The following is a 20,044-nucleotide window of genomic DNA, read 5'->3' as shown; positions in this document are numbered from 1 at the left end:
GGCAGGCAGGCAGGCAGGCAGGCGGGCAGGCAGACAGGCAGGCAGGCAGGCAGGCAGCAGGCAGACGGGCAGGCAGGCAGGCAGGCAGGCAGGCAGGCAGGCAGGCAGTCTTTTTGTTAGAGCGGCAGACAGCAAGCCAGGCAGTGAGGTAGCTGGGGAGCAAGCGAGTGAGCTAGAGAGCCAGACAGGCAGACAGGCAGGCAGGCAGGCAGGCAAGCAGACAGACAGGCAGACAGGCAGACAGGCAGGCAGGCAGGCAGGCGGCAGGCTTGCAGGGCAGCGGGCAGCAGGCAGGCAGGCAGGCAGCAGGCAGACAGGCAGGCAGGCAGGCAGGGCAGGCAGACAGGCAGGCAGGCAGGCAGGCAGGCAGCAGGCAGGCAGGCAGACAGACAGGCAGACAGGCAGGCAGCAGGCAGGCAGGCGGCAGGCGGCAGGCAGGCAGGCAGGCAGGCAGGCATGGCGCTGGAGCAGTAGCTGAGAACTTACATCTGAAGCCTCAAAGCCCGCCCCAATCAACAATAGGCCACACCTCCTAATTGTTCCCAAATGGTTCCACCCAGGATCATGCATTTAAACATATGAGTCTGTGGAGACCATTCTCATTCAAATCACCAGTTTGAGAGCATCTCAGCACAGCCTATTCCAGGCTAGCTGGCCCACAGACTTCCAGGGACTCACTTGTTTCCATCCCATATCATGCTAGGGGCACTGCACTAGGGTGTCTGGATTACAGACAAACCCATCACCACATCAGCTTAAGTGTGTTCTGGGGATCTGAACTCCGGTCCTCATGCTTGGGTAGCAAGCACTCTATCCAAAAGCCATTTCCCCAGCCTCTAACAGCTTACTAGAAGGCCTGTCCCTGGTGCACTCTATGGCTTAGGTCCTACTTGATATCCTCACTTAGAGTCCAAAGAGCTGCCTGGCCAGAGGGGCCTGAAGGGTAGGGAAGATAGTACCACTTCCTGCGGACAGAAGATGGATCAGGAAGGAAAGCTTGAAGCAAGGTGGAAAGTTTGGTCAAGGGACAGGTAGTATGACTGGAGCAGCAGCCTAGCGATCTGGCTTGAGCTTTGTGCCAGGCTCGGGGGAATTAATACTGGACTTCTGAGGCTGCTGCAATTGTCAGCCTACGTGGCATGAGTTAAAGGTCAGACCCTATAATAAACCTTCAGGAAGCTGAGATCCTTGGGACCACAGAGGACCAAGGGGAAGTTTTCAAGGCCTGCTTACTCCACCCGGAAGGAAACATCAGAACTGCCAGCTTCACTTTCAGGGTCAGTGAAAGGGAGAGAACATGACCTTAGTTCCTGAGACTTCTCCAAAGTCAGCCGGTCCCAAACCTTCCACTTGATAGTATGAGGACCAAAGCTTCAAACAGCTTGATGATACACCAGCAGGGGACTTGTTTATTCACCCCACAAAGCTTCTGCCTCTAAGTAACTGTGGAATCCATTCTCTCACCACCACCCCACCACCTCACCACCTCACCACCCCACCAGTCCACCACCCTACTCATCCAAGACACACATCTTCTTTGACTACTCTGACTGCGACCCAGGATGCTTCTTTCCTCAAAATGTGAACCTGAGCATGTCACTCTTCTCCAGGAAACCCTGTGACTTCTCAGGCTCGCAGAGGAAAATGTGGCTCCCCCCATCTTCACAGGGTTCACTGTTCACATTCTCAAGCACAGCTCTGAGAAACAGGGTACTGACCAGTGCTTGCCTTTCCTGCCCAGTCGCATCATGTGATCAATATAACGTATGTGTAGTGTTCTGCCATCCAAATGGTCACAATCTCTCTGGATGATAGCTAAAGCCAAGGGAGTTAACGCAGCTCTGATGCTAAGTCAAATGCATGCGGAATGTGTCCGAACCTCTTCTTCCATTGGAATAGATAAGAACACAGAGAGTTTTAGGCATCCAATGGTCACCCTTTGCCAGGACATCTCCTTCAGAGTAAAAGCCATAGTAAAAGGGAAAACTATGGTAGAGCATGCACTAAGCATCCTCTAGACCCTGGGTTCAATTCTAGCACCAAAATAAATGAAGAAAAAAAGCAAAAGATAAATCGAACTTTCTGGAAAGGAAGCAGCCCTCCTTTGATTCTAGAGGACACATTGCACTCCTAGGAGCTCTGTGGTAACATTGAAAGCCACCAGCTTGCAGTGAAGCCTCAAATGGAAAAGGTCTCTCCAGGCAGCACGGACGGCTGGGTAAATGAGCTGGCACTGGACTCTTGAGATGTAAGAGCTGTGTGCTGGAGCTACAAGCAAACGCGAGAACTACAACGTGGACCTCGTCTGTGTAAACACCAGAGAGCCACCAGGCAAGACCCCTGGGCTCTAGGGTGAAGCTGGGCCACCGTAGCAGAGATGTTTGAGAAATAGCTCCTGTCACATGACTAGGTCCTCCTTTTGATGACATGCTTGACTATCAAGTGACAGGACATCCAGAACAGACTATTGTGAACTAGGTCCATGAGATCTGCCGAGGTAGAAATGTTGCCCCAGCAGACTTGCTGAAGAACCAGGTAGAGGACCTAAAATAGACAGTGACTGCACAGCAGGCATTTAAGGGCCATCTTGAAAGTCCAGAGAATCGCCCGGGGTTACAGAGCTGCAGGTATGCACCTGCTCAGAGAGAGGGGCACACAAGAGACCATTTCACACTCCTAGACCAGGACTTTTGAACTAGGACTACCATTTCCAGAACCTAGGATAGCAAGGGTTCAGGAAAGAAAAGGTCTTGCTGGTTTTGGACAAGAAGATCTGGTAGAGGCCCAAGGGTTGTGGTGGCGCTGGCAGCAGCAGTGGCGGTGGCGTTGGTGGTGGTGGTGGTGGTGATGGTGGTGGTGGTGGTGGTGGCAGTAGCAGGACAATTTAGAGTGCATAGAACATGAAAGCTTTTGTTTCACACCAGAAAGCATTGTCACATGGGAAAACCAAAAATAGAGTCGACTGGCCATCGTGAGCAAATGGCACTGCTGTCGGAGGAGGGGGCCACGTACAGAGTCCCACCTCCAAAGGCCACCCCCTCTGCTGCCACCCTCTGACGTCTACAGACACAAGTGGCATGCATGCCCTCACACATAAAGCAAAGTTGCTTTGTAAGAATTATTTCATGTAGTGAGTATTTCACCGCATTATATGTGCACCGTGTATATGCCTGGTGCCCATGGAGGTCGGAAGAGGGAGTGGGATCCCATGGAACTGGTTGCGAAGCACCCTGTGGGTGCTGGAAACTGAGCCTGGTCCTCTGCCAGGGCAATGAGTGCTCTTAACTGCTAAGCCACCTCTCCAGTCCTAATTAATTTTAAATTGAAACAAAAAGTAAAAGTCTAGCAGCTGTTAGTAGGGAGGCCACTGGGACTGCAGGGGGTGAGAAGGGCATGAATTTGGGGCTGGCAAAGGTCTCAACCTCGGTATATTACAAAGTGCCCACATTTCGGTACTTCAGAGTCCATCTGATTGATTGCCTATTTCCCCAGAAATGTTGGTGTTGGAAGCACGGGATGAGAGTAGGTGCAGAGGCTAAGGCAGGCAGGCAGGGTGGTGTGCTGGGCAAACAGGATCTAGGCTGCCCAGAGCTGCTACAGAGGCCTGAGTGAGCCCCATGCAGGATACAGATGACTCACGTGTCCTTGAAATCTTGAGCTCCTGGATGTGGCTGCTCTCTTACTTCATTCTTTATTCCAACGATGATCAAAAACACAACAGAAAGGAACACTCACAGCAGAAAAGCCCTAATTTAGGAAACATGTCCACTCTCACCTTCTCAGCAGCACTCTCTGCTCAGGGCTGACCCAGGCTCCCTTACTGAAATGCACAGCTGACATCTGGCTGCTGCACATCTGCCTTGCAGAACCACAGCCGTGGCCAGCTGTCTTGCTAGGCCTGTCCCACATTCACCCCACAGATAGTATGAGGGCTGGCTCAGGTTATTAGCTCCAAAGATATGAAGGAAGGTAAAGGAACTGTGATGGCTTTAACTGTGCACTTGACACAACCTAGCATCGCCTGGGAAGACAGTCTGGGAGGGGTTATATAATTAGGTTGACCTATGAAAGGTTTTCTTACTTGAGTTGAGGTTAAAAACTCACCCAGAATATGGGTGATACCATCTCATGGGCTGGATCCTCTACTGAATGAAAAGCAGTGAGCTCGTTACTGGCATGCACTCATTCATTCATTCGTTCATTCGTTCTTGTTACTGTGGATGTGATATGACAAGTTGCTTCAAGTTCCTGTGGTCTTAACTTCTCCACGGTAACTACAACCTGAACTAAAACCTTTCCCCTGGGCTGGAGAGATGGCTCAGTGGTTAAGAGCACTGACTGCTCTTCCAGAGGTCCTAAGTTCAATTCCCAGCAACCACATGGTGGCTCACAACCATCTGTAATAAGATCTGATGCCCTCTTCTGGTGTGTCTGAAGACAGCTACGGTGTTCTTACATATAGTAAATAAATAAATCTTAAAAATAATAAATAAATAAAACCTTTCCCCCTAAATTGCTTGTCAGGTATTTTTATCATAGCAATGAAGACTAAAACCGTATTTCCTGGGGTTGGGGATTTGCGCCGGGGTAAAGCGGTTGCCAAGGAAGGTCAAGGACCTTGATTTGGTCCCCAACTCCAAAAAAAAAAAACCAAAAAAAAAAAAAAAAAAAAAAACAAACCGTATTTCCTGGTTACCCAAATGATCCTCCATTTTCCTGAGACCGTCTCATGGCAGTGTTCAGCCACACCCTTCAGTTAGTTACCTCTCTGTGCCCTGAAACACTGTAGGGTTAGGGATGTACTGTAGGCCTCTGCTGCAGACATACACCCACCTTCATACCACCCAGCTCTGCAGCCTCACTCTGACCATGCGTTTCCACTTCTCAGTTCAGTGAGAAACAAGGAGGGCCAAGAGCAGCAGCAGGCGTTCATGGCATGGAATGGTGCTGAGAAGGCCGGTCCTTGTCCTGTGACAGGTTTGCAGCATGTGGGAACTCCACATTAGCCCACAGATCCTGAGCGTTCATTTGAGGGGTGCCCTTCAGTACTCGCCCGCCATTGTCTCTAACCTTGTGGATGTGGGTGGGACCCACAAACCTCAGCCCGCCCCAGCTCAGGCTGGCCTCAATAGCCCTAAGCTTCCAACCCACTGGCAATCTCAGACCTCTTTGCTCCCACTATCCCAAGGCACGCAAGGCCCACTGCCCTATAATCTGCTACCGAGAGCAGATCTCCCTGGAGACACACTCCCAGCTCGGGGTGTCAGTCATCTCTGCATGAGGAAAAGGACACAAGGTAAGCACAACAGCCGACCCTGGCACATACCTGACATCTCCTTACTACATCTGCTTGTGTGTGCATGTGCATACAGACACAGGCCACAGGGAATGTGTGGAGAACAGAGGGGATAGTCGGCAGGAATCTGTTCTCTCCTTCTGTCACGTGGGCCCCAGAACTGAAGTCACAGTCAGCAAGCGCCTTTACTGCTCAGTCACATGTGCCAGCCATGCCTGACACATTTGCCTTTATGACATCTCTAGGATGCAGATACCACTACTGACCTCTTTCTGTTTCTGAGGTTTGGGGCAATTATGTAGCTCCCTCTTCATCTGAATCTCATGACCAATGAAGTCACTCACTCCAAACACTTACTAGGTCCCTACCACCTGCCAGCCACAATTCTGGTAAACAAAGCAACTGAGTCTCACCCTCATAGAGCTGACACTCAGAATGAACAAGTAATCAGGGCAGTGCATGTTTAAGTACAGGAAGGAGAAATGAAGTGACAGATGGGGCCAGTTAAGAGCCGATTTCTCTAAAATCATAAAGTCTGGAGCGCTCACTCAAACAAGGGAGTAGCTGTCAAGGGAAACCACAAGCTGGCATTGAGAATGCTCTAACAACCACAGCCTACTTACAGGGAATTCAGCTTTTCCAGGCCTTGGTTTCCTTCCAAACCTGGGGAAATCTACATGTGCTTTGCAGAGTGTCTGTAAAGCCCTGGTTTTAGGTGTGTCCAGACTTAGACTCACAACATGCACACAAACAGCTGATGCTACCCTTCTTAGGGGGCCAAAAATCCTCCTCCTGTACTCCAGAGACATAGCCCAACCTCTCCTCTTTCTCTACCTGTGAAGGAGCTGAGGTCCGTCTGTAGCCCACTCACTCCCCCTGCCGGCAGGACACCACAGTGTGGCTTCCCTGAGGCCTCCTTTTCCTTCTCTGTTGCAAAAACATTGTGTGCACTCCCAAGCTGTCAGACAGCAGACATGGGCTGGGGTCCTTTCTGCCCTGTAGGTGCTCAGAGTCTGGGAATGGCCCGATATTGGGCTGGCAGCACTAACCAAGAAACTTTATCTGCATTGTCTGCCAAATCTTAAGAAACTGTAGGGCCACAGGGATAGTGACAACTGCCTGGGAGGTTGGGGTCAAGACAACATAGCAGGTGCCTCCTAAAGTTAAACACTGCCCAGGCAATGGGGAAGCAGAGAGAGAAGTACATGCAGAACCAAAAGAATGCAAAAGAGGACAGTGTTGGGTTTGACAACGCTGTGCTTGAACCACTTCTAGAACATTCTGCCAAAGGAGCCTGATTGAAAAATAAAAATTTAGCCAGGTGTGGTGGCACATCCCTTTAATCCCAGCACTTGGAAGTTTCAAAAACCAACAACAACAAAACAAAAAGGAAGGAAGGAAGGAAGGAAGGAAGGAAGGAAGGAAGGAAGGAAGGAAGGAAGGAAGGAAGCAAGCAAGCAAGGAAGCAAGGAAGCAAGCTAGCTAGCTGGTTACTAGGGTCCTAAGGTTCTCCCACTGTTGTGCAACACACACACCACCACCACCCCTCGTGCGGGGCCCACTCGCGTGCGCGCACATGCACACGCACAAGCACGCACACACACAAGCATGCATACACATGTGCACACTGCATGTGTTAACAAAGGGCAGACAGAGCAACCTGTGTTCTGTGTTCTTACTTGTAGGTTGATGTCTATATGCAGATGAGGGATGGCACAAGTTAGGTCAAGGCTATGATTGGACAGTAAAAAAATAAGGCGGGGACAAAGCTTTTGTAATGCAGGAGAGAAGGGGAAGGGGAGGGGAATCAAGATGGAGATGGAAAAGGGTGGTCTTGAATTGTCAAGGCAGTTGGGATAGATCTTTGTAGGAAATTTATCTTATCTAGGTGGGGTGGTTTATATCCTTTTCAATTGGTTGTGAGTTCATTGTGAGGATGTATTGTGGACTGAGAATTTAACATATAAATCTGATTGATAAATTACAGTTTATTGAGTCATGACTTCACTGTTGTTGGGAGTGTGGGCAGAGTCCGTGGCAGGGAGCCATGATAGGCAGCCCATGCTGGACTTCTGGAGCCCTGATTTTACCGGGTAGCTGGAACCAGAGAGTTCTCGGCTAGCAGGGAGCTGCCGGGAGAGATACTAATTAGAGATTAATTATGGTTAGCTCCATTCGGCCCCACGGGTACTGGAACTAACCCTAGACACTAGTGTGGCAAGATGCCATGCTAGAATGACCCGCAGACCGCCTTGGTCAGAGAGTGCCTTAGAAGCCAGAGTGGAGCTGAGATAAATCAGCACTAGTGCCCAGGGCCCGCTGGAGCGAGAGAGTGCCCAGGTCAGAAGAGCCTGGGGAGAAGCTCAGCGTTAGGGGCAGGAACCGGTTGAGAAGCCTAGGGGAGAAGCTCGGCGCGTTAGGGGCAGGAACCGGTTGAGAAGTTCTTTTACTGCAACACCTGTTCAGTCTCCCAAACTTCTCATGAAATGACCCAGTATCAGAGATCAAGCGACAATCTTTGTAAGGTTGGCCAGGGAGAATCACCTTTCTACATTCCTCTTCACTGGCTGACTGAATTAGCTATGAAAGCCCTGGGACACCTAGGCAGTCCAGACCCCAGCCAGTTGGGAGAGAGAGACGCACAGTTTGGTCCTCAGGCAGGCCACACTGCACCCTCCACAGCGCATACATCCATGAAAGCCAGTGACCAGAGAGATTTGTCTCAGGTGTTTTATTAAGTGGGCCATACTGTAGCTGGTTTCTAAGTTGCAAAACAACATAAATTTAACAGTAATAACATAGCCAGTTAGATTGTGACAAGCTTTTCCTTTTCTTAAAGAGGAAAAAAGAAAACAAAACAAATACTTAGACACACACTGGCAGGTTAAATAAATAAGATAGATGAAGACGGGACAAACCGGTACAACATGCTCATGTTTACTTCTGCGCAACGTTGTGCCAACAGGAAACATGATTTTCTGCATGACGGTAGCACGATGACATTGTCCTGGCATGTCTCCTTCCCAAATAATACTGACAAAAAAGGGGAAGGGGGAAACGGATGTGGGGCTGACTCCGCAGTGCTTGATCACAGGCACTGCTAAGAATCCCTTTGATTGAGCATGGGATCTTCCACTCGCACACCTGTGCATGGCCCGTGAAAGCCAGAGAGCCAGAATAATGTTAATATAGAAAACATTAGTTAAAAAACGATGTGGAATGGCCTCATCGATGTGACGTGTGTGCAGGCTCAGCCTGGGAGGCCACAGGCTCCCAGCGTGCGGCCGTGCAAGGGAGGCACCAGCTTCAAAACAAGCAGCGCCAGCCTCGCCCTCTCCTGTCTCTCTCACATGAAAGTGTGTAAAAAGCAGGAAGCAAATAAACTCTAAAATAGATTATTTTTTCCAAAAATCCTCTAGTTTTCTTTTTACAGTGAGTATACACATCCTCTCTGTCCCTCACGGCCTGCTTGGGTCCCTCTGGGATGAGGAGGCCAAGCTGCGGGGCGTCCTCCTGGGTCTTGCTGCTGGCTGGGGCCGGGAGCTCAGATGTCAATGCCCTTCACAAGGGAGGTGTCCAGTGTGATGTTGAATTCTTGCAGGGTCTGCAGCACTCGGATCAAAGAATTGACGAGCGTGTGGTCCTTGATCAGCGCCACATCCTCATACATGTGTGCAGTGATGGGGCAGTCGGCCAGCAAGGCTATCCAGTGGTGCAGGAGGTGATCTCTGGCGGGGTGGGAGTGACCCAGGTAGGGAAAAGAAAGAAACAGGCCAAGGCCAAGGGTTCCTTGAACTACGTGTGAAGATGAAGAAGCTGCACCCTTCCCCCATAGTCCCACTTCCCCACCTAAAAGAGCTTGCTTTCCACCACCCAGCCCTGGGAGTGACCCAACAAGTTATCCCTGTCACCTGCCTCTCTCTCTCCACCTCCTTCATCTCCCTAGACAACCTAGCACACACCAGTTACTAGGCTGAGGTGAGCGCTCCTCCCCTCATTAAACAGAGTCTGGAACACCTCTTGTCTCCACAGCCAACATGACACACTGGCAGCACCAGAAGTGCTAAGACCCACGGACACTTCCCATGTGCCAGTACTGTTGCGAGAGGTTTAGTTTTCATGACAGCACCACCCACACGCAGTGCCACCAAAGGGCACAAGATGGTGGATCCTCTGGGAACCCAACTTGGGTCCTCTACAAAAGGAAAAGATCCTAACCACTGAGCCATCTCTCTCCAGCATCTTATTACTTTACTTTTGTGTGGTTGAGATGGAGGTCTTACTATGTTGCTCATGATGGCCTTGTACTTCTAGGCTCAAGCAATCCTCCTGCCTTAGCTCCCCAGTAGCTGGGGGTACAGTCACATAGTACTCAGCTGAGCCTGTATTTATCCACCACACCAACTCTCTGCACACGACCTGAATACCCTGCCTCTAGTCTGTATGGCCTTGACAGGCTCTCAGTGCTGGTCACTCTGGTGCATATTGGCCATGATGTCAGACCCACATGATCTCAGCCTTCTCATTAAACAGTGCAGCCCTAATACAGAAGGAATGTTCTCCATCCAGGTCCTGAAGGCCCCTAGCTTCCCTCTAAATGGGCTCCCTATCACTGACCTTCCGTCATTCTCATGGCATTTCCTTCCAGTAAAGCCTCACCACAATACCTCCTTCTCCCTGAAGCTTTCTTGGAACTCTCTCCTCTCTAAGGTTTCAGCACAACCTATGAGGGGTAGTTTGATGATGTCTGACACCTTTTACTTTTAAACATACCAGTAAACTTCCCAGTTCAGCTTTCTTCCTACCACTATCTATTAGGGCCCTGAAATTCAAATGTTTACTAAAAAAAATAATCATACATATTTATTCCCAGTTTCCCCAATGGGGTGGTTTTGAACCTTCCTATCAAAATGTGGCCTCCATCTTCCTTAATTATACACATTCTGCTTCACAGATCCCCACAACTCATAAGAAAATTAAGGGCCTAAAGGAGCCCTCCAAGGCAGGGCCATGGCCAACGCCTACCCTGCACGGCAGCGCCTACCCTATTGCGGCATCTGAGTATTGGCTGTTGTACCCTCTGGGCCCTGCAGTACCTGGCTCCCAGGCACACCAGCATCTGAAATTTGCCGTCCTTGCCGATGTTCCGAGGCGTGTTGTTGACTGCGGTGACAAAGCGGCAGAAGTTGCGAGCCCGTGTGTGCCAGTTTTCCTCTGGGACTACATCATTCTGTTCTAACGTCTCATAATAGGTTTGTGCTTTCTCTGTGAAGAGAAGAAAAGCTATGACAATGGTTCCTCAAAACCTGCCCCGCAGGCCAGAGGCTGTGGACTCTCCAAGCCCACACAAGCAACTCAGGAGACCACGGCAAGTATTCTGATGTCAGTAAGCATAGTTAAAACTAATGCCTAGTTTAGATTTTATTTATGCAGCCCTTGGCATGAACATGGTCTTTTCCCTTGGTCTGAAGAGACAAGAAAGTTCTGAGAACTTTTCCAGTGGGGCTCGCACAGGGCTTGGGGTACTCTCAAATGTCATTTTGGTTCTATAGGGTATAGGGTGAGGACTTGGGGCCTAAGCCTATTCTAGATGGGAAATGCTTAGAATCTCTTTTGTCAAGTTTTCTGGAGGTGAGGGGTCATACAAATGAGCGTGGGGTTGGTGTGTTCTCCCATTATTCCTTACAAGAAAACCAAGGCAAACAAATAGCAGGCCTGAGGGCTGCCTGATTTGGCTTCTACAGCTAAACCACATGCTACTGGGTGTAAAAACCTCCACACTTTTCCTACTCTTCAACCCTTGACCAGCTCACCCAGGAAGTCCCAAATGAAGACATTTTTGAAGAGCCGGGGTGATTTAAATCCATGCTGGAAAGCTTGCTCCAGTGCTGAAACGAGACCACACTCTCCACAAAGCAACAGCGTCAGACTGCCACGCTGAGAGAGAAAACAGGAGACATGACAGGCAGATCTCAGCTGAGCTGCCCTACCACTACTAGATCCTTAAACCTACAACCAGGCCAGGAGGAAGCAAAGCACCAAAACGCTCTGGTCTGTTGTCCAGCGCCAACCACAATGGCTGACATGCTCTTTCAATGAAAACTGCTGAAGGGCATGTGATAGAGTTGGGGTCACATACAGGAGACTGTCCAACAGGGCACACAAAGCCAGTGTAGTCATCATTTGGATAGGCACAAGCAAATCCAGAAAAGGACAGGAAGAGGGTGTGTTTACTGGGGATCCCATCCATCTAAAGGGCAAATGAAACAACTGAGGCAGAGGCTCCTAAGGAAGGAGTCCATCCCATCCCAAAGCAGGTAAGGTACATGCTGTCCTGGACTCTGGCTGGGCAAGGGAAGATGCACCTACAATCGTAGCACTTGGGAGGTGGAGGCAGGAGACTGTCACAACTTTTGAGAGCAGGATAGGCTACACAAAGGGTTCCAGGCTAGCTTGAGATATTCCAGAAGACTTTATGGAATGATTCTGGACTAGCCAGAGCCATGGAAGTGTATAACAAAGTGACCCTATTATCGAGAGGGCTCTGTATTCCTCAGAAGGCGCTGGTCTAGAGGGCAGGAAGGCGCTCACCTCTTTCTCAGGTTTATGGAAGTGCTTCACAATGCCATTGACCGCCTCCCCGATGGACTCCTGGATCTGCCCTGTGTTCAGCTCTGAGAAAATCAAGTAGACAGTAAAAAGTAATCTCAGAGGTTACCACGCAGGAGACTGAAGACAGAGAATGGGCAGAAGCAGGAGAGTAGGAATTCAGGAAGCAGAACTCTTGCCCACCTACGTCTACAGAGAGAAATCTTCCCAAAACTCTTAGGGGGGCAAAGGCAAGCTAATAGAACTCTGTTTCTGAGATGCTGGCCCTGTTTACTTTCCACTTTACTTGGGAGCTCTTGGTTTCCATAAGAGCTGGGACTTGGCTGTGAACAGTCACCAGGAAGGAGGAGGCCAGAGATTACCTCTCTCCCTGACAGACAGGAACATGGAAAAATAAGAGATCATCAGTCTCCTTCCAGATCTCCAAAGCAAGGGCCAAATACACATGAAGATCAAGAGAGGAGATGGCTTTGCTGACATTGGTGACTCCTGCCACACTTTCTACTCCAGCAGGGGCAGCTGCAGAGTGAGGCCAGGCCCTCAGAGGCCTACCTGCCCATTCTAGACTCTCCTCCTACTCACTGGGCTTATTGTTGGGTGAGATGGTCACAAGTCTCCGGATGACGCTGGGGGACTGCTGCAGTGGTGGAGTCCGACAAGGCCTCTCGTCTACCTCGGGTAGGGATGTGAGCAGCTCCCCAACAAGCACACGCTCCAGGCTTCCATCATCCATACCCTTGCCCAGCCATCGGCCACATGGAAACCTAGAGGTAAACAATGGCCTGTGAGAGCCACCATCAGCGGCACCATCAACAAAGCCAATCCATAGGGCACAGGTTACAAAACCAGACGAGGGGCTCCTGGACTCTCTGGACACATGTCCATCAATGCCACACATGTTTACTCAGTTGGAAACCATTTGTATCTCTCAAATACCAAGGTGGAACCAAAGGGAAATCACCAGGACTATCAAACCTTAGGAGCCTCCTTGAGAAGCTCAGACTCAATTGTGAAAGACGGCCCTAAGGAAGCACACTCAGGGTCACTCACTTGTAGGTATGTCCTGTGATCTCATTCCTGACCATCACATATTCCACAAGCCATTTGGCATACAGCCCAGAATTATCGTGGCCAATCTGGACAGTTGTGAGCTTCCCCAGGTTCTGGCACTGAGGGAATGAGGAAAAGAAGCCAGGTCAGAAAAGCAGAAGTGGCAATCCTTAGAGGCACAAATCTGACTGGCTGCTGGCCACCTGGCTCAGCTTCTGTAGGAGCAGAGCTCACAGCTCCACCTACTCCAAGTTTTGGCAGACCAGCACTGTCTCCTAGACAGCTCACAGCTGAGAAAGAAGATGCTAGCCTTAGAGGAAGCCAGGGTCTGGGGTCAAAACACTCCAGGTTGGTCATGCAGCTTAACAAATACCTGTGTCTAATGGTTGAAAGAACTCTGGAGAATTCCCCAACAATCCACCCCATTCTCATATACACCCTCGTATACAAGTTCTGACATAGAAACTCCTTCCTACAGTGACTATGTACGAAGTCATTCTTCCCTCCAGATCCACCCTGGTCCTGGCCTAACACTGTCTCAGAGCAGGTCCACTGTGCTGATTCACAAGGCTGTGAAACAAGGCCTTCATAACATCCTGTAGAAAATCCCCACAGCAGCTGTTACAAACTTGGATCCCCACAAAGCCTTGGGTTGGGACCCCAGATATCACGTACCTCAAAAGTCATCTCTAGCACATTCCTGGGGATCTGCAGGATTTGTGTTTCACCCAATTCTCCTGATATACAGATCCATGGATTGGCGGTGAACATGGAGCCCCCCAGCTTCTTGCTTGGTACAATCAAAATGTGGTATGGGATCACTGTTAGAGAAGCCACAGAGGTCAAGGTGGGATTAGGAATCTCTTACACCTGATGGGAGGGGCCCTGACCTGCTCCAGGAATATGGGCTCCTGCTGTGCTGTTGTTGTTGGATCCCCAGGCTGCTTCACAGAGCAGCCCCGGCTCTTTCTTCCCAGGTTGCCACCCAACTAACAAAACAAGCCTTTCTGCAGCTCAGCTGTAAATGTAACCAACTCCTAACTGAACGCCAGCTCAGAGCGCTTTGCAGTCTCTCGCCTCTTGAGCCCAATAACAAACGATAGTACTGATTTTAGCAGTCTACACAGCTGCCACCTCTCTTTTTCAGGGCACAGAGAGGAAAACAGTTTTGCCCTAGGTTTTTTAATTCCAGTTCAGTACTGCTTCTACCAAGCCCACAGCCCTCGTATCTGAGAAGGAAATGGGACAAAGATGAGAGCAGAGCCTGGAGGGTGGCTGCTGACTACGGCCGGGGGTGGCTGGCCAGAGAACTAGCTATGGAGCAAACTCAAACTACAAGTAAAGGAAGAATCCTGGCATCATAGAAAGATGAAGCTCAAAGACCTTAGAGTATTTTGAACTCTCTCCAGCTCTGCACACAGCAATTTGATGAGTTGGGGGCAGGGCTGGCCTGGCCTAAAGGCCAACTGTCACAAGGTGTTCGCTCTTTCTGCTACTTCAGGAAGACATCTCTGGGCTCCTCTAAATCTGTAGTGCTGAGACCGTTCTCAGGCTGAGCAAATGGAGGACTCTTTAGAAGCATGCAGGACGGAAGGCAAACACAGCTCAGCACACTTAGGTCCTTAGGCCCCATGAGCAGTTTGTGGAGCAACACTGACTGACATCGTGACAAACAAAAGGATGAGGACAGAAAATTCAGAGAAAACAGCCACTGAGAAGGAGCTGTTCCTCCTTTCTTCCCCCATGAAGCACAAGGTAAGCAGATAATACAAGGGAGGCCAGGCACCCAGGTGTACACCAGTGTGCACAAGGCAGCGGCAAGGAGGACAACCATGGGTTTGGTTTGATGCAGTCTTGGCTACACAGTGAGACTCTCAAAAATCAAGGAAAAATAAATAAACAAAAGGAAATAAAGTACGAAGGAGACAGCCAGCCTGGGTGGGTTCACGACTCCTGGCTAGAACGGGCCGTGGTATCAGAGCAGAGCTACTCACGGATGGTTGTGAAGACGTTGGTGAAGCAGAAGTAGTCCACTGCATTGAAGGAGAGCAGGTGATAGAGGAACTGCTCCTTCTCGTCATCGCAGCGCAGGAAGGCATAACGCTTGTACAGCTTCCTGTCAGGCAGTCACAAGACAGCTCACGTCAGTGCCCAGCCAAGAGGACAGGAAAACTAAAAGTGCTCACTTCCACAAGTAGACAGGTTAGAGAAGCATGAGGCGGCAAGCCTCAAGCTCCTTAGGATCTCTTCATAAAGGATGAAAACTAGCCATTCTCTGTGGCTGATGCTAGAGGCTGAAGCCACAGCAAGTCCAGCAAAATCAGATCCTGCGTGTTGCTATATTGTCATACAAGACAGGTCATGGAAGCTCCTTTTCTGAACCGAAGACTAAACTGCTAAACTATCAAAGATAACAGACACCCTCAGGCTTCTAGTTAGGCTGTCGTCTTAGTCCAAAAGCTGAGGTAGAACCCTGCTTCTCAGAGGTGACACAGGGCAAGACCCGGCTCCTACCTCAGACCCACCTGAAGAGCAAGAGTCAGAACACTGAAGGCCAATTCCCTTTGCCTACTTCTAGGCCCTCCATGGCTCAACAACAATGATATCTTCCATAAATAAAGGGGGTACTGAGAGCACAGTGTTCAGGCCCTTGTCAAAGAGACATACACAGGGAAGATGAAAGACAACATCCTAGCTGCCTTACTACCATCACCAGCACCCAGAGAATTTATAAAGCACCTTGCCCACAGCCTGCCCTCAAACAGACTCTCCTAAGTGTCAGAATGAATGGAATAAACACCAAGGTATACAACTACACATGAGTTACTAGATAAAAGGCCCTTTCTGGGACTTTAAGAACAGTGAGCTTCAATAGTCCTGTCATGTTTTCTAGATCAAGAGGGTCTAGAGGACGACAGATATTCTGAATCACAGGAAAAGGACGTGTGGAAATTAGGGTAGCTGACTAGAGAGCCCAGAAATGACGAGGAAGCAATAGAGCTGGAAAGTTAGGCTGGAAGGAAATAATAAGAGCCTATATCCTTAGTCCAATTTTAGGAAGTTTAGTTAGTGTGATGGGAGGCTGGAAAGAGAATGATGACTGAAATACAGAAGAGGAGAAAAAGAACCAGAGTCAAGAAGGGCAGAAGAGTGAAGTCAAACCTGATTATTCTGGATGGTGGATGTTGGTGAAATGTTAAGATGTTCAGAGAAAACAGCAGCAACCTTTTGCAGAACCAAAAAGGAAGTTAACCACATGGTGTAAAGCCTGATTCTATTCTCTCCAAGCTCCTCTCAAGTCTGAACAGAAATAGTGCGGGGCTGGAGCTCAGAAGAACGGTCAGTGCTTCAGAGGTGGGAGTCACCTGCTTAGAGGTGACTGGAGTCATGAGTAAGTGAGATCATCAAGTGAGACAGAGACAAGGAATGGCATGTATGCAGAGGCTGGGAGACTGCTGAGGCCAGCATCCTGCAAGAGCAGGGGAGAACGCAAACAGGAGACAGGAGAGTGAGGTGGCTCAGTGAGTAAAAGGATGGCTTGCCAAGTCTAGAGACCTGATTCCACTCTGAGACCCACATGGTGAAAAGACAGACCTCTGACATACACTCGCACACATGTGCACAATAAATATTTTAATTTTTAAAGGAGAAAAAAGCAGAAGAATATAGGACAATTGCAGCCATACAACATCACACAGCAGTTTCAAGGGGAGTACCATGCAGCCCCAGTCACCATGGAGAGGCCAAGGTAAGGGGAGCACTATACAATACCAGTCACCATGGAGAGACCAAGGAGATATGAACTCACAACAAGGGAGCTAATTAGTTCCTCTAGGGTTTAAAGCTCACTGAATTTCATGAATGACCCCACACATATATACCTTCTTCAGTCTCCAAGCTACCAACAATGGTGAGATCTAGCTGAAAATGCCAGCAGCTGAAGAATAGTCTATCAATACTGACTGACTCTTCCAAGGTTGTTCCGTTCCTGCCTGAACAGCCAGGCACACATTTTACAGACACTGTGTGATTCCTTCTAGATACTAAGCAACATGCTCAGCACTGGGAAAGGCACACAATCCAGCTTTCCAATGTCAGTAAACTTTAAGACGCATGAAACCATTACATACTGTAACACTTTCTAAGGTAAAGGAAGGCCAGCAAATGCTGAGTCAAAGCAAATGCCTGTCTGGAGGACAAACGGCCCTGACGTCCAAGAAAACTCTGGTAAAGAGAACTTCTCACTAGGTCCTAAAGGAGCTGGGGATGGAGAGAGGATGAGAACAGGAGCAACTGAAAATGTCTGAAAAGGAGGAACTGTGCAGCATGGTTGAAACCCTCCGTAAGCCAGGAGAAATATGAGGATGCAGGACAGAGGGTGCTACAGGTCAGGCATGGTTTGAGTTAACTCCCTAGAAGGCTCATGTGCCACATACAAGTTTGGGCCCCAGTGTGGTGAAAGGTCAGATCTAAAGGAATCTAATAGGGTCAGGAAGCATCACTCTCGAGGGTATTAATGTTGGTCTTGTGGAGTGAGTTCTCACAAAAGCAGGTTACCATACGTGAGACCACTCCAAGCACATCTCTTCGGCAGGGCCATTACCTTGTCTATGCTGTGATACAGCTAAGGTACAGCTAAGGAAGCCCTTGCCACAGGCCAAGTAGATGTGGTCACCTGGTCCCAGACTTCCAGCATCTCATTTGTTGTGAAATAACTAAATCTTTTCTTCTTCATAAGACATTCAACACAGGGCGGTCCATTGTAGCAACGGCACATGAACTAATTCCAAAGGGTGTGCTTGATGTAGTCTTTCTCACTTCCTGTACTCTAGAGGTAAACCTCATTTTCTACTCCCTGAAGTAGTCATTGGGGTCAAGAACTGGATACTGAGCGAATTTTAAGCTAATGTCCTCTAATAGGACTACAGATTTTAAAAACACAAGATTAGTGCTTAAGACTTACTGGGTAAATGATACAACATTTGCCCATCATGTGTGAGATTCTTAATCCCAAACAACAACGACGACGACGACGACGACAACAACAACAACAACAACAACAAAAAAGGCCAGATGTGCTGAAAAGAGAGTTGAGTCATCTGAGAGGCAGAGAAGGGAAGGACGGCTCATTCTTGGTTTGGAACCATGGGAAGAGTGCCAGGCAAACGGGACTGCAGGTTCCGTGGTTCTGGACACCCTTTCCTTAATGGGAAGTATGGAGGAAGGGGTTCTAGGCGTGTTATCTGAACGCTCTGGGGAGACTCAGTCAAGGAAGAAGGAAAGGGAACGGCTGTCCTGGGTTGGCCTCAGGCTCAGAAGAGATAATTCTCCAACTCTTTGCTTCTCAGGATAAAAAATAGACAGACCAAAGAAATGCCTCATGGCTAAAGGTTCCAGGAAGGAGAGCAGCACCTGCCTAGTTCTGAGCATGCAGACTGAAGGCAGGGGAAGCCGAAAGCAGACACAGGAGTCTGCACATAGAGGGAGGTGCACACGCTGTCTGCAGCTTAAGTCTGGCTGCTGCTGCTGCTGCTGCTGCTGCTGCTGCTGCTGCTGCTGCTGCTGCTGCTGCTGCTATAACATGATGAACTCACCTTCCCAACCCCAATGTCTAGTCTACCTGACAATCCTGGGGCCTGGCCTTACTTGGTGAGCTCATGGTCTGAAAGAAGCTGTTTCAGATGTCTGGAGAGTAACTTCTTCTCCATGGACAGTCGCACCCATGCCCTGGCCTTTCCCACATCAGTCTTGATTTCCCCAATATTCTGAATGTGCCTAAGGAAAGAAGCGTAGGGTAAGGTGGGAAATGAACACAGTCCAAGGAGAACAGCCCCATCCCACCTAGGAGTCTTTCTCACTCTTCTCTGTGGTTTTGCCAGACACACTGCTCATAATTTGAGAAAAAGAACAGGTAATATAGGTTTCAACAGGCCAGGCTAATCCCACGCCCTGTACTGTGAGATACCTATGCTCTTCTTTCTGGTCTAGTCTGCAAAACGCCAGGAGAACTACCTTCTTATAAATATACAGAGACCAATAGTGAAGGCTCCTAGATGGCTGACTAACAGTGAAGGCTCCTAGTTACCTGACTAACATTGAAGACTCCTAGTTACCTGACTAACAGTGAAGGCTCCTAGTTACCTGACTAACAGTGAAGGCTCCTAGTTACCTGACTAACAGTGAAGGCTCCTAGTTACCTGACTAACAGTGAAGGCTCCTAGTTACCTGACTTGAAGGCTCCTAGTTACCTGACTAACATTGAAGACTCCTAGTTACCTGACTAACAGTGAAGGTTACCTGACCTGAAGGCTCCTAGTTACCTGACTAACAGTGAAGGCTCCTAGTTACCTGACTAACAGTGAAGGCTCCTAGTTACCTGACTAACAGTGAAGGCTCCTAGTTACCTGACTAACAGTGAAGGCTCCTAGTTACCTGACTAACATTGAAGACTCCTAGTTACCTGACTAACATTGAAGGCTCCTAGTTACCTGACTAACATTGAAGACTCCTAGTTACCTGACTAACAGTGAAGGCTCCTAGATGGCTGACTAACAGTGAAGGCTCCTAGTTACCTGACTAACAGTGAAGGCTCCTAGTTACCTGACTAACATTGAAGGCTCCTAGTTACCTGACTAACATTGAAGGCTCCTAGTTACCTGACTAACATTGAAGGCTCCTAGTTGGCGAACAGTGACAATTCCTAGTTAGCTGACTTGGCTGAAATGCTCTAACAGCCACAGGAATCTGTGGACTAAGCATTGCACCCCAGCAACAGCTGAAGCGAGGTTTAGTGGTTAATTTACGAATGAGCAGACGGACCTCATATCCTGGATTAGGGAGACCCTCAGGGGAGACATGACAGCACTGGCGTCAGACTTTCTCCGTTCTGAATCAAGAAGTATTCCTGGAACAACAAAGATGGTTATCTCCAAGGAGACCTGCGTTTCCAAATAGCTAACGAATCTCTTACATGTCAAATCACACTCCTACAATAGACAATTGGCTTCATCATCAATCCCTTAGAAGTCATTTCACAAATATCGTTAGGTTTCCAACAGAAATCAGACTTTATACTTCTGCACATTATTT

At 49.0% G+C, this 20,044-nt stretch overlaps 1 protein-coding gene across 1 annotated transcript in view; it reads right to left on the bottom strand.

Annotated features, from left to right (window-relative positions):
- Positions 1–8,012: 8,012 nt before the first annotated feature.
- The window catches only part of Dennd5a (DENN domain containing 5A), a 67,637-nt gene continuing 55,605 nt past the window's right edge, over positions 8,013–20,044 (bottom strand). The window contains 10 exon segments of the mRNA XM_032892923.1: positions 8,013–9,024; positions 10,393–10,561; positions 11,110–11,233; positions 11,888–11,970; positions 12,488–12,669; positions 12,956–13,074; positions 13,631–13,776; positions 14,950–15,071; positions 18,602–18,730; positions 19,775–19,859. Of these exon segments, the coding sequence (XP_032748814.1) occupies positions 8,841–9,024; positions 10,393–10,561; positions 11,110–11,233; positions 11,888–11,970; positions 12,488–12,669; positions 12,956–13,074; positions 13,631–13,776; positions 14,950–15,071; positions 18,602–18,730; positions 19,775–19,859 (1,343 nt within the window). The 3' untranslated portion in view covers positions 8,013–8,840.

Source organism: Rattus rattus, chromosome 2 (assembly GCF_011064425.1).
Source record: "Rattus rattus isolate New Zealand chromosome 2, Rrattus_CSIRO_v1, whole genome shotgun sequence".
NCBI classification, from domain to species: domain Eukaryota; kingdom Metazoa; phylum Chordata; class Mammalia; order Rodentia; family Muridae; genus Rattus; species Rattus rattus.
The sequence above is the reverse complement of the archived record's forward strand: the minus strand, read 5'-3'. Positions and strand labels throughout refer to the sequence as shown.